The 13,658-nt window shown below is 39.6% G+C and overlaps 1 protein-coding gene across 7 annotated transcripts in view; it reads right to left on the bottom strand.

Moving 5' to 3' along the window:
* Positions 1–13,658, bottom strand: part of DENND5B (DENN domain containing 5B) — a 210,393-nt gene that overhangs the window by 34,175 nt on the left and 162,560 nt on the right. For 5 of the 7 annotated variants that reach the window (XM_081247880.1, XM_081247879.1, XM_081247885.1 and 2 more), the window contains 3 exons: positions 9,002–9,133; positions 7,569–7,721; positions 6,619–6,697 (listed from right to left, as the gene is read on the bottom strand). In XM_081247880.1, coding sequence (XP_081104006.1) covers positions 6,619–6,697; positions 7,569–7,721; positions 9,002–9,133 — 364 coding nt within the window. Of the gene's footprint in view, positions 1–6,618; positions 6,698–7,568; positions 7,722–9,001; positions 9,134–12,722; positions 12,834–13,658 lie in introns of all 7 variants that reach the window. The other 2 variants (XM_081247883.1, XM_081247884.1) reach the window with 1 other exon arrangement.

Below are 13,658 nucleotides of genomic sequence, written 5' to 3' on the forward strand. Positions count from 1 at the left end.
TTTCTAGTTAATATGGGGCTGTATTTGAAAATTTTAAATGAAGCATAAAAGCCCACTTAGCAAATAGACAATGTGTGCACATTTTGGCCAGAAGGGCCAGTCACTTTCTAAAGTTATCATTCTAATAGCTCCAAATAATTACAGGAAAGTAATGTCTGTAAATTAACCTACTAAGTACGTGAACTATCTCTGGGCTTGTGAACTACAATCATACAAGTCCCCTTTTGAAAGAGTGTTTAAAAAGAAAAACCTAAGAGTTTGGATTCTTTAGTCTGATATAAGTTTCTATTTCAAAGAATCCAAACTATAGTATGTTTATCATGCAAAGTGAGTAATCTTAATGGAGAGTTAGAAGTATAATGTCTATGAGCCATTCTCCTATGAAGTCTGAAGAGCTAACGTTTATAAAAGGAAAGATTATTCTCTTATATAGCAATGGCTAAACAATCAATTATTGGTTAATATGTTGTAGTTGGAGTGCTCAATCTCACTTTAAGTGAGATGCTGTGGCGTTTTGTCCCCTTTCTTTATTTCCATTTTCCCACCCGTAAATGAAAAGTAAATTGCAACATCACACTTGGCAAACACATTGATAAAATCAGAATTTAGGATGTGGGTTTTCGTTGTAGATTAAACTTACATTTTCTCAGTTTTTAGATCCATTCTATTTTGGGGGGCTAGAATACAATATCAGAACACATAAATATACATGAAGCTGGCACTGAAGGAAGATAGGGAACATTTTGGTGGATTAGGATCTGCAAGTTTTGGGCACTTGGTGAAAGAAGCTGGGCTGATACTTGGCAGGTATAAATGAGCACTGATGGGGTTGCCAAGACAAAGAGAATGTGGCCAGACCAACCCAAAGGCAGTCCTTTTGAGGGCCTTCCCTACCAAGCAGGTAACAAATAGGGCATTTGTCTTGGCAGTGTGGGGAGGGAGTTTTCAATGGGTCACTGAAAACACTGGCTCATCTTGATACCCAAGAGGTAACAGACACCGAAGACACTGTTCCAGAGACTTGCAGGGAATGTGCTGGTTGTCTTCCTGTCTGAGACTATCATCACTTAAGTGTGATAATTAATGAAAGCACATCCCTCTTTTGGGGGAGAAAGTGAAATACCTCAGAGAATGCCTCTACACTCCAGATGATTAGACGGCATGAAAGATGGCCACACAACTAGTAAGAAATGGGTTGAGGGACTTCCCTGGTGGCGCAGTGGTTAAGAATCCACCTGCCAATGCAGGGGACACGGGTATGATCCCTGGTCCGGGAAGATCTCACATGCTGCAGAGCAAACAAGCCCGTGCGCCACAACTACTGAGCCTGCGCTCTAGGGCCCGTGAGCCACAATTACTGAGCCCATGCGCCCACAACGACTGAAGCCCGCACACCTAGAGCCTGTGCTCCGCAACAAGAGAAGCCACAGCAATGAGAAGCACACACACAGCAATGAAGAGTAGAGAAAGCCCGTGCATAGCAACAATGACCCAACAGACCAAAAATAGATAAACAAATGAATTAACTTAAAAAAAAATGAAATGGGTTGAGAAGAGAAAAAGAAAAGATCATGAGGCAGGAGAAAGGAGCTGAGACCATAATCTGGCAACTTGGCCAGAGGAAGACATGACAATACAAGGAATCATGCCTCAGGGAGCAGAGAACAGGTGAGAGACTTAATAAAAGAGGAGTCTGACATTTAAAGAAGCAGTAGCAACCACAATAAGAGCATTCACAGGCCTAACCATGTTCTGGGAATCCTGTTTTGGAATCCTGTATTCTAGCCACCCTTCACTGATCAATATTCCTTAAACATGTGATATACTTTTTCATGTCTCCATGCAATTCGTTAAAGTCTCTGGTTCATCCTTTAGTGATTCTGTATCTTTCTCCTTGTTTAGAGCCTATTTATCACTTCAGATTGAGAGCAGTATAGCTTAATGGTTAAGAACATGGCTTTCTCAAGCCCTACAGAGAACTTAATAGCTCACTGACCTTGGGTTGGTCGTTTAACCCCTCTATGGTCTGTTTCCTCATTGGCAAACTGGGGACAGTCACAATACCTACCATATTCAAATAGATGTAAAGCACTTATAATAGTGCCTGGTATAAAGTAAGTTCTCAAAAAAAAAAAAAAGAAATTTTGCTTTAATTTTGCCTCTGTGTGAAATCTTTCCTGAATATTCTCTTTCCCCTAGGAACACTGTTGGATAAGTCATTCCCTCTCTCTCATGGGACTTGTAAAACTGAACCTCTATCACAAACTTACCACAATTTAACACTTCCGTTACTCCTATTAAATTATACGCCTCTTGAGGCTTGGTCATATCCTATTCTGAGACTATCCAGAGGGCCCCTCAAAATGCTCAGCAAATACTCACTGAGGAAGATGAGATTACTTAGGGCCAGATGGCAGAACCTTAAATGACAAGTTAGACATTTACAGAAATCCTAGGGAGGGGAAAGAAATTTTGAAAAGAAATGCTATGCTTCTCAGTGCTTTTTGGTTAGTTAACTAGAGTGATAGTGTGATGGTATAACGGCTATAAGGGAGATGAGCTAGAAGTTGTTCCAAAGCCAGCCTGTGGATGAACTAAGACAGTGTCAGCCAATGAGAACAAAGAGGAGAAATATGCAGTGGACTTAAATGACTGGATTAAGGGTAAGCAAGAGTCACAAACAATATTAAGTATGAATATAAACTGTATTAATATATACTATCCCATAGTTAAAACTTTCCTTAAAATTTTTTAACCTTAATTTTGCAAATGAAGAAACGGAGGCTCAAAGAGGTTAAGAAACCTGCCCAATCATATCCATTAATTAAAAGGGGCAGAGTGTTCTGATGTCATGTCCAGTGGGCTGTTACATTAAGGATGACTTTCTGGCTTATAGTTTGACTGAGAAGAGGGTGCTGATGTCATTAAGCAAAATGGAGAGAAGGGAGAAAGCCTGACTGGGACAGGAGGGAGAGGTGCTAAGATAATGAGTTTGTTTCAGGATGTGTTGAGTTTGAGGACCTAGTGGGCTATGGACGTCTAGGAACTAGGGATGGAGATAGAGATTTATGAAAAATCTGCTGATGGGATAGTTGGATGATAACATCGGATTAACTGTCAACCAAAAAATGCTGAAGTCCTAATGCCCAGTACCTCTACCATAAATGCCTGTTGTTTAAGCCACCCAGTTTATGGTCCTGTATAATGGTAGCCCCAGGAAATTAATACAGTACTTTATTAGTAACTTTGGAGGAAAGTTTAGAAGCCTGTGAACAAAAATGCAGATTAGGAATAAAGGAGTAAGGCCATACTTTTCATCTAGAAATCTAAAATCTAAGAAGTTTCCATGAAGTCTACTCTAGCCAGAAGAGAAATTTATGAACTATTTAAAAATGTGTATTTCTATTAGTGTATATATATATATATATATATATATATATATATATATATATATATTTTTTTTTTTTTTTTTTTTTTTTTTTTTGCCACACTGCATGGCTTGCAGGATCTCAGTTCCCCAACCAGGGATTGAACCTGGGCCACAGCAGGGAAAGCCCTGAATCCTAACCACTAGGCCACCAGGGAACTCTCTCTATTAGTATTTCTTAATTCACTATACTCAAATGCAATAGGTTACTTTCTCCTTCAATATAAACACTCATGGATTTAATACTTAGCCACAGGAATTCCTTTGTATTCTGCCTGAATCCATGTTACTGCATAGATAGCAAGTTTGTAGAGTGCAGATTGCATATATTATTTTTATAGAGCCATTTATAGTCTACAGGCAGGTAAGTAACTAAAGGAAACTTTTGATGAAGATAAGACGTTTAAAGAGTGACTCCAAATTCTTGGCTAGATCCAGAATAACTGTTTAAGATGGTATTTCCACTCCCTTCTGCATCTTACCCCACCCTCTATGTCTAAGCTGGTTAACATTCTTAAAGGTAGAAACTTTGGGGTGATATGTCAAGAACAGTCCTCTCTCTAGAATCAATTGCATTCTGAGATCTTTTCTCTAAAATAGGACTTTTAACTACTAGGTACAGTGACTTGGCTAAAATTTGACTAGGTCAAAATTAAGACAGTTTTAAAAGACGTGGAGGAAACTTAAATGCATATTACTAAGTGAAAGAAGCCAATCTGAAAAGGCCTCATCCTATATGACTTCAACTATATGACATTCTGGATAAGGCAAGACTATGGAGACAGTTAAAAAGGTCAGTGGATGACAGGGGTTAGAGGAGAGGGAGGGATAAATAGGAGGAACACACCAGTATTAGGACAGTGAAGGTACTCTATATGATACCACAGTGGTAGGTCCATGTCATTAACATGTATGTGTCTAAACCCACAGTCGGCACAGCACACCAAGAGTGAATCCTAATGTAAATAAACTATGGGCTTAGGGTGGCTATATGTCAATGTATGTTCATCAACTGTAAGCAACGTACTACTCTGGTGGAGGATGAGGGAGGCTCTGCATGTGTAGGGGCAGAGGCTACAGGGGAAATCTCTGAACCATGTCTTGAATATTGCCATGAATCTAAAACTGCTATAAAAATAAAATATATTAAAAAAATTTCAAGACAGTCTACCCTGCTATGGTCCTCTTACTAAGACAGATCTTTTCCATTCTTCTGCAACCCTTAAAATGTCTGATTCCTGTTTAGTGCTGCTTCTGAAAGAACAGTAATGATCTATCACCTAATCTCATCCTGGCTCGATGCTAATAAGAGCTGTCTTCAAACCCACTGTGAATCTCTAAAGACTTGGAGGATCTTTCCTTGATATGAAGATGCAGACTGTTTACTGCCATTAATTAGGAAGCTAAGTAGTTGGCAAACAAAAAGTATTTTGGGGGGAAAAAAACAAACACCCAGATTTAAAATCATTAAAGTCAGTAACTGCTAATTTCTAAATAATTAGAACACACTGTTTCTCAACAATGAACGATTTTACTTTTAAACTGATTTTTTCAAATACATTTCACACTGTCATCTTTTTAAGTCCTAACTTCGTGGGCTGACTTATCAGAAGTGTTAGAGCAATGTTTATCAAATCCACCCCTTCAAACAGACAATAAATTTGATTTCAAAAGCTACACAGCTTACATTAATCCTACTTAGGATCAGTACAATGTTTAGCTTATGTTCGTTCTTAGATCTCCAGCCCTTCATTGACACCTGGCAGTGCAGCACAGGGACTGCATGAGGCTTTGACACATTCCATATTTCTGAGCCTTGACTTCAGAGTTTTACTGGTGTCATTATTGACTGACTGAAAGGCCCTGCAAACAGCTGAGTCTCTGGTCTCTAGCTCAACCACCCACAATTCGACCATTCAAAGCCATGAACTTGCTGGTGTTGCCTGGTAGCTGCTCACTTTAACAGCTGGACATTCTCACATGCCTGCTCAGCACAAGAGTCAAATGCTTCCACCCCCCTGCTTAACTGAGCTTGGCTTTGTAACATTTCATCCTACAAATGGTTATTTCTTCCTAGGAATTTATTTATCCTAATTAGGGTAAACTACCTCGGTTATGGCCTTACGTCTGAACAGCTAAATCTTCTATGAATGTGAGTAAACGTTAGAGATAGTTTCAGGGAATATGCCAATGCATTTTTACTTTTTCAATAGAAAAATGGACAACGGAGATAGATGGACACTAGAGAATGCTTTTAAGCTCGATCTAAATCTTTATAAATATAGTTACATCCCGGGACATCAGAACCTTGACATTCTGTTTAGAGGGGCTCCAGGGCAATGTAGTATCAAATTCATATTCCTAGCTGTTTTATTGGATACATTGAAAAACTAGGTTTCCAACAATAAACACCACATTTAGGGTAGTATTGCCCTCTAGGGGCAGTGAGGGGAATGGAAATAGGGTGGTTCAAATCATATTTGCAATGCTTTATTTCTTACGCTGGTGGTTGGCTTATGAGTTTTTAAAAAAATAAAACTTTTTTTTTTTTACATTTTTCAATGTCTAAAGTAATAATTTTAGAAAATGTTCCCAAATAGCTGACTCACTATAAAACATTTTACCTCTACTGGTTTTCCACTGTTACTTCTACTTTTTGTGAAATAGATGGTTATTTTACCGTTATTAGCTAATGACTCATGATACTGTAACATGAGATGTCTTGTTATAAATGGAAGAAATCTGATTTCTGAATACTTTTGAAACATATATACATGTTTTCTCCCCTGAAAGATTATTAACGTTGTGAATAAACTTTTATTTAGGAAAAAAACAGTATACACCACACCCTAATACTGGTGAGAGTAAGGAATACTACTTGTATGATCTATGATTACAACTCATTAGAAGTTTTCAAATGTTTTCTGATTTGATCAACACTACAGCCTTGGCATGGCTAATATTATTTTCCCTATCTTGTGGATGAGGAAGCTGAAGATCAGAAAGGTCAAGGGACTTTTCCCAGGTCTCACAGCTAGTACGTAATATTGCTCCTTCTACTTTACCCCACTTTGGGCAAGATGGGATGAGCGTCAGCTTGAGAGAGGTGGAGACAAAGCCATAGGTACTGATTTTTCACATGGTTCACTGCTGCCAGTGCTGTAGAAACAATCAAGCCAATGAGTTCTCACCTGGTGAATCTGCAAGGTGCTCTTGTTTCTCTTCTCTGTCCTGAAACTGAATTAAATGTGACCACAAAGCTGACTTCCCCTGAAAGTACAAGGCATATACAATTTTTCATTTTATAAGAAATGATTCATCAAAAAATAACTTATCAAAACTATTCACATTGAAATGCCTATTTTTTGAAGCTGGGAGACCCAAGACCATCCATTCCTAGCTGGGTGACATTCTGAGCATCCCACTCCCTGTGTAGTGAGGGTCATCCTTTGCCTCACTGACAAGACTGGCAACAGCCTGGGGAAGGGCAGCTCAGCAAAGGGCGGAAGTGCAGGCAAGGAAATTCCCGACTTCAGCTCAGCTGTTACTTAGTTGTATGTAACTAGGACTGTCTACACTGGGCACACAAGCAAGCATGGAATTAAAGGCTCCAGCAGCACAGAATGTACTTCTGTATGCAAAATATGTTTGGATGTATGCAGTAGCAATGAGGGAAGAAAACTGGGGCAAGAGGAGAAAGAGAAAAGGGGACAAAGAGAGGAAGATGAACAGACAAAAAAAAAAAATAGAAAGGGAAATGAGGGACAAAAGCAAAGAAATCATCTGTGTTTCTGCCTTGAATAACCAGATAACTTAAAATGGCAAAGAACTGTTAATTCTGGCTAATAGCCTTTTTTCTTGGACAGTGATGAAAGCAGATACTTAATGGAACCTACAGGGGATACAGCCTCCGCAGTGAATGTGTTGTTTTATCTTTTCCTGTTTACCGGAAAAGAGTCCCAAACTGCCTGCTAATCATGGGTTATATTTTCTTTTTCTGGAATTAAAATGCCTGTGGCGTATTTCTAGTCATCCTGTGACAAAGGGACATAACCTTTAATTTTTATAGTATCTTTTTCTGTTACTTTTCTTAACAGAGCTCCTAACTCGCCCTGTCACCAGGGCCTCTTGAGACTGTTACCTGCTTGACCTGCAAGCCATGGCTCCATATCCTTTCCAGCAGGTCACAGAGGCTGGCGATCAGGGTGTTCTCCTCCAAGCCGGTTATGTTTGCTTCCCCGTGGCCCAGTTCCACTGCTTCGTGTCCCATCTTTTCCACCAACATGCGTTTTGTCTGAAAATATCACATGTGGTCACAAGTGTTAACCCCAGCAGTGAGCCCAAAAGCCATCAAGTCAATTCCTGGATCAGGAGATCTGGGTTCCCCTTCATTATACCTCTAACTGCAGATTTTGAATCACCTTGGGAAAAGTGTCTTAATCTCTGTGGTCAACTAACAAGTAATATTATGTATACTTTTACTATTTTGTCAGAGAAATAGTCACTAAAGAGAGACTCTGATGCTGTTTTAAAGTATCCTCATGTAAATGCTTATGTACAATAATTTTCAGATTACTTACTTGAATAACATCGGGGGATTACACCAGGCCTAGAAAATATACTATAGAATCTGAAAACCCCATTCTGCCACAACTCACACTTCATCTTAGCATACTAAAGATATTCACACTTAGTTTTGATTGCACTTAGGCAAAAACCACAATACAAACAGGCAGCTCTAAGTTTTTTCAGAACTGTCTAATTTGTGAGTGAAGCAGACCTCTTTTTTTCCTTCCTCTTTTTCTCTTTCATGTCTTCTCTGCTATGAGTATGTACCAGAAAATGGAAAGGAAATGGAAGTCAGTTTCAAGAAAGTTAAGTTACAGCAGACTTAGCTGCCCTTATAAAATGTAAAGTGAGAGAGAATCTAGTTCCTCTAGGCAAGGACCTTGTCTCTGTGATTCAGCATTGTAAGCTGATGCTAAAATAGTGCATTTACTGAATACAGAGAAGGTACTCAAGAAATGACTGTCAAATAAATGAATGAAGTTATTGGCTAAAATGATGTTCTGAGTTTTGTCAATTTGTATTGCTACCTCTGATAAACACAGATGTCTGAGAGGAGACTCATGTGTAATATATACAAACCTACAACACAGCTAAGGTCTTCTTCTTTATGGATATACGCACACACATGAGCACAGATAAGGTTCTACACAGGTGCACATAGAGACACATATAAACACATACAAAAAAATGTGTTGCCTTTCACATAAGATGACGACATCCCTGACACAACTTCTGACTGGCTTAATATCTGTCATGTTGGAGAGGAAGATAGCAATGACTGAAAGGTGAGAAAAACCATGCAGGGCTCCCATGTCACTGATTCTGTGGGTAACAGAACCCATGGAGGTTCATGCCCTCAGTAAAGAGCACATGAGGTTTATGCCCCAGTAAAAGTGTCCTTCTAGGGAAGCTACAGGCTCAAGTGGGGGTTGGCTCAGCTCATCTTAGCTTCATACATGGACTGAACATGAATGTACACTGTCCTGCACAGTGAGTAATACATACCTTCATTCTACATTCTTTTAATAAGCCTTCTACAAATTTCCAGTTGGTTTGTGCAATCACTGCAGGAGAGAGGTCTGACAATTTGGGTTGCCTCAGGTTTTTTCCTAAACTTCGTGCCTCTTGCATGTATTTCTAAAAATTAAAGAGTATTTTTAATGCATAAACATCAGATATTCTTCTGACCTACTTAACCTTACAAACAAGTGCGGGAACAAAAAGATGCAAAGAAAGGCCATAAGTGTATACGTGCAATAGCCGTTCAAGGTTTAGCACACTGAAAGGCAGAGGGTATTCATACCCCCTCTACTGTTAGCCCTGTGAAAAGGAGAGTGACAGAAGCCACACCAAGTAAAAACTCATTCAAAATGAGATGGTGTCTCATCTAGTTCAGTCTTTTTACTGTGAATACCCAGGGGTGTGATTAGTCAGGGTCATGGCTGGGATGGAAAAATTTGCATGTCTGAATAACAAATCCAAGGTTCTCCAGGAACCCAGTGATTCTCAGATCACTGGTTTCCTCCACCCATCTCCCCACAAAACAAGAGCCTTGACATGCTTCTAACCTCTTGGGCAGTGCTGTCCAACCCAACCCTTTGCTCTAATCAAGTCACAACAGTAAAATCAGGAGCTCTGGAAAATGGTTGCAACAAATTTTACAACCTCAGGCATATCTGCTTTTTCATAAAATGGGCATAAAACAAGCCCACCTGCCTCACAGAAAGCTATGAGATCACTCTGAAAAGTATCATGTGCTCCAAATGCAGGAGGAGGCCTCTTGTTTCCAAGACGTTTTGCTACATCCCTCCTTTACCTTGTTCCACAGTCAAAAGAAAGCAGAAATATCATTTTAGGAGACATCAATGGCTCAGAGAGGACCACAGAAACTCAGACCACTGCTCTTGAGCTTTGATTAGTGAACTTCCAGGAAAAAAAAAAAAAAATCACTACACGTAATTAGCGCAGGACAGCTGTTGCCTTTCTTCTTTCTGTGGTAACTGCAAAAGCTCATCCAGATACCTTATGTTTGTATCAGGACCACAGGGCAGAATCTCCAAAAAGTCTAAGTGTTTTAGGTCCATATTTAGAGAATAATTGCTCTAAATTATATAGTAAAAGCAGCAGTTTATTGGAGACAGAGAGATTGCAAGCCAGCACATCCTCCCACAGATACATATGTGAAGTCTATCTTTTCTATCTTAAGGGGAAATTTGATATTGTAAGAAAAAGATGTGTAAAATCCTTTGCATTCTTTAAATAAAAGAGAGTTTGCACATTTAATACATTCCCCCTTGGAAGAAAAATAACCTGCTAAATCTAGTACAATTTGTTAAAAATCTCACCAATTAGGGATTCAACGAATCCATTTTACCTTCTACTTCCACCAGCTCTCCTGACGAAAGGCAGCATTAACAAAATAATCTCTTTTCCAGTGTAATTATTTTAAGAACAGATTAAAAAATGAAATGAACTCTGCAAGGGTTTAGTTGCTATAACAGTTGTATATACTTCTTTCTGCTTCAAAACTTTTTGAGGGTCAAAGAAAGAGGAAAAATTGACAGTGAGAGTCAATTATCACCACTAGGGAAATTAAGTGTAACGAGGTCTAGCAAAACATCCTGAAGGTTAATGTTCAAATAAATAAAAGCAGGAAATGAAAAGTTTCAGAAAAACAAACCTGAGATATAAGACAGGGATCATATATGAGATTATAATACCTGCATGTCCTATCATTTCAGGTTGTACTAATGTTATCTGGAATATTACAAATTAGAGATAAATGGTTGGTAAAAACAACTGTTAATTGTTAAATGTTAAAAGGGTTCTATTTCTCCCCCAGCCTCAATTCCTCCATCTTTAGGACTTGTGCAAATGCAGACAGACCCACTACAACACTCAATTCTCAAGAAGAGTTAAGTATTAAACTTGGCTTAGGAAGAAATACACTGGCTACAAGAAGTGAAGTACATGGTCAGGCAAGAGGCTAGGAAGAAGCCACAGGCATTTTTCTTTTCTCTGAAATATATGCATAATTAGATTTTTAAAAGTCAATAATTGGATTAAAAATTAAGCACTGTTTAAAGTTTATGTTTTATTTTATAAATGACAGAAAGCTAGAATGGGGCTGTCCTTTGAGTGGCCATATTCACCAATCACCCTGCACATACAGGGCAGATGTAGTATTAGCCAACAGTGAATTCCACAGGGCCACGTGCAAACTCTCCTTCTGAGCATCTTTGCTGAAGCCACAAAATAAGCAACATTCCACAGACATGCACAGAATGGATACAGGGGTGGCTCAAGACCCTTCCTCACAGCAAGAAGTGAGGCTGCCCCTGTATACTACAAAAATAGAGCAGTGCCTTTACAGTAAACAAGTGACGATAAGAATGTGATTTTCTTTGGGGTCGCTGGAAGAAAAGGTGTATTTTAAGATAAAAAACTAAGAAGAAAGAGAAATCTTTCACCAGGAGTGGTTTTATAATAAGTTGATTTCCCTACAGAGGGAAGTCACCCCACGTTTCTTTTGAGATTTCTATTATGCTCTTCATTGTTTTTGCCTAAGCCAAAAGCAAATCAGTAGGAGCTACCTATGAAAATATATCCTATTATTCAGTAAACACTGAAATAACTGCTCTTTAGTACAGGCTTTCCCTGAATTTTCTAATAAACACACTGTCCCTCTAACCAGCATGGAGCCTGTGAGAGCAGACCACTGTAAAGTTAAGTAAATTTATATTAATATGTCATAATGGGAAAGAATACAACCAGGAGTCCTAAGTAACTCTGGCCCTCAAGTGAGTAGCTCTTCAGTGCAACTCAGTGTGTAGGGTTACTGGGAAGAGCACTGGCTTGGAGTAAGGAGGCCTGGCCTGTGGGCCTAGCCCTGACTTTGCGTGTCCATTTGACTTTAGGCAAGCCTCTTGGACTTCAGTTAAATCATGTCAAGTTGGACAAAGTTACCTCAAATGTTCCTCTTAGCACTAAGATTCTATATTGATGATCTGATTTTCTGACCATATAAAATACAGACCAGGAATAAGGAAGGGTAAATTAAAACACTGTGGAGATAAAACTCGGCAAAAGAAAAGCTGTTTGAAAATGAATCACTTCTGCACTTTTGCAAAATGCTTAAATAAGAATATTTGAATAGTTAATGTATTTCCCCTTTGGAAGAAAAACAATTGTGCTAAATCTAGTCCCCCCTTTCACCCTCAAAAACACCACTGGGGCTTCCCTGGTGGCGCAGTGGTTGGGAGTCCGCCTGCTGATGCAGGGGACGCGGGTTCATGCCCCGGTCCAGGAGGATCCCACATGCCGCGGGGCGGCTGGGCTTGTGAGCCATAGATCGCTGAGCCTGCGTGTCCGGAGCCTGTGCTCCGCAACGGGAGAGGCCACAACAGTGAGAGGTACGCATACGGCAAAACAAAACAAAACAAAACAAAAACAAAAACAAAAAACAAAACAAAACAAAAAACCCCACCACTGATAGGGAATTCAAATAATCAGTTTTGTCTGCCCATGGTATAGAATTACTCTTGTTAGTGCACACCACCATGAAAAGGTACCAATCACAAAAGGAATTAGAGAGCTAACAGTTCACGTCACAAGGTGATGTGAGGCATTCTAGAGGCTAGGTGCACTCACACACGTGGATGATTCGAGGAACACCAAAGACAAGGTTCAGGAACATCTGCAAAGCACTTTCAGGCAAAGAACATACCAGGCAGCACTCAGAGAAGGATTTTTTAGGAAGCCGTGCAGGAGGAGGTGGACCCTGATCCCACTCCCAGAATGCCATGGACTTCTGGCAGACCACAAGTTCCCCGGAAGGCTAAGAGGATGGAGAAGTGCCAATGACAGAAAAGCAAAAAAAAAAACAAAACCAAGGACAGGGAGAAAGAGACAGCAAAACAAGCATGCATATGATAAAGTCACAGCAGAAGGGAAGGGAGAGAAGAAATACAGCAGCACAAAAGAAAAGCAGTAGACAGGTTATGCTTCAGTTCTTAAGAAAATGTTTAAAATCATATATATATACATGGACACATCAACAAAGAGCAATATATATATTTGGAATGCTGTTTTCTGCTTTATTTCTACCCATCTGAGTTTAGAAAATAGTTAACGGATCTTCTGACTGCATTTTCTTTTTCTTTTTTTTTTTGCGGTACGCGGGCCTCTCACTGTTGTGGCCTCTCCCACTGCGGAGCACAGGCTCTGGACGCGCAGGCTCAGAGGCCATGGCTCACGGGCCCTGCCGCTCTGTGGCATGTGGGATCCTCCCGGACCGGGGCACGAACCTGTGTCCCCTGCATCGGCAGGCGGACTCTCAACCAGTGCGCCACCAGGGAAGCCCTGCATTTTCTTTTGATCACAAGAAAAAAAAAACTTACTTATCATTATTCAAATGTGTAATTACCATTTTATTTTCAAGTAGTACAAATAAAGCATAAGGATCTCAATTTAAAATAATTTTAAAACACTCCTAAAAATGGTGTCAGCAAGCCAAGGACAAAGCACAGGCAAAGATATCTTTACTTACTAAGTTTAAATTATGCTTGAAACTTAGAAAGTCTATGCTTCTTATAGCTTTTTTTCCCTGTGGGAGAAATACTGACCAAAATTTATCCTAAGCTTAGCCTTTACTTGATGTGGT

Source organism: Mesoplodon bidens (assembly GCF_964165515.1).
Source record: "Mesoplodon bidens genome assembly, chromosome: 11".
Taxonomy (NCBI): domain Eukaryota; kingdom Metazoa; phylum Chordata; class Mammalia; order Artiodactyla; family Ziphiidae; genus Mesoplodon; species Mesoplodon bidens.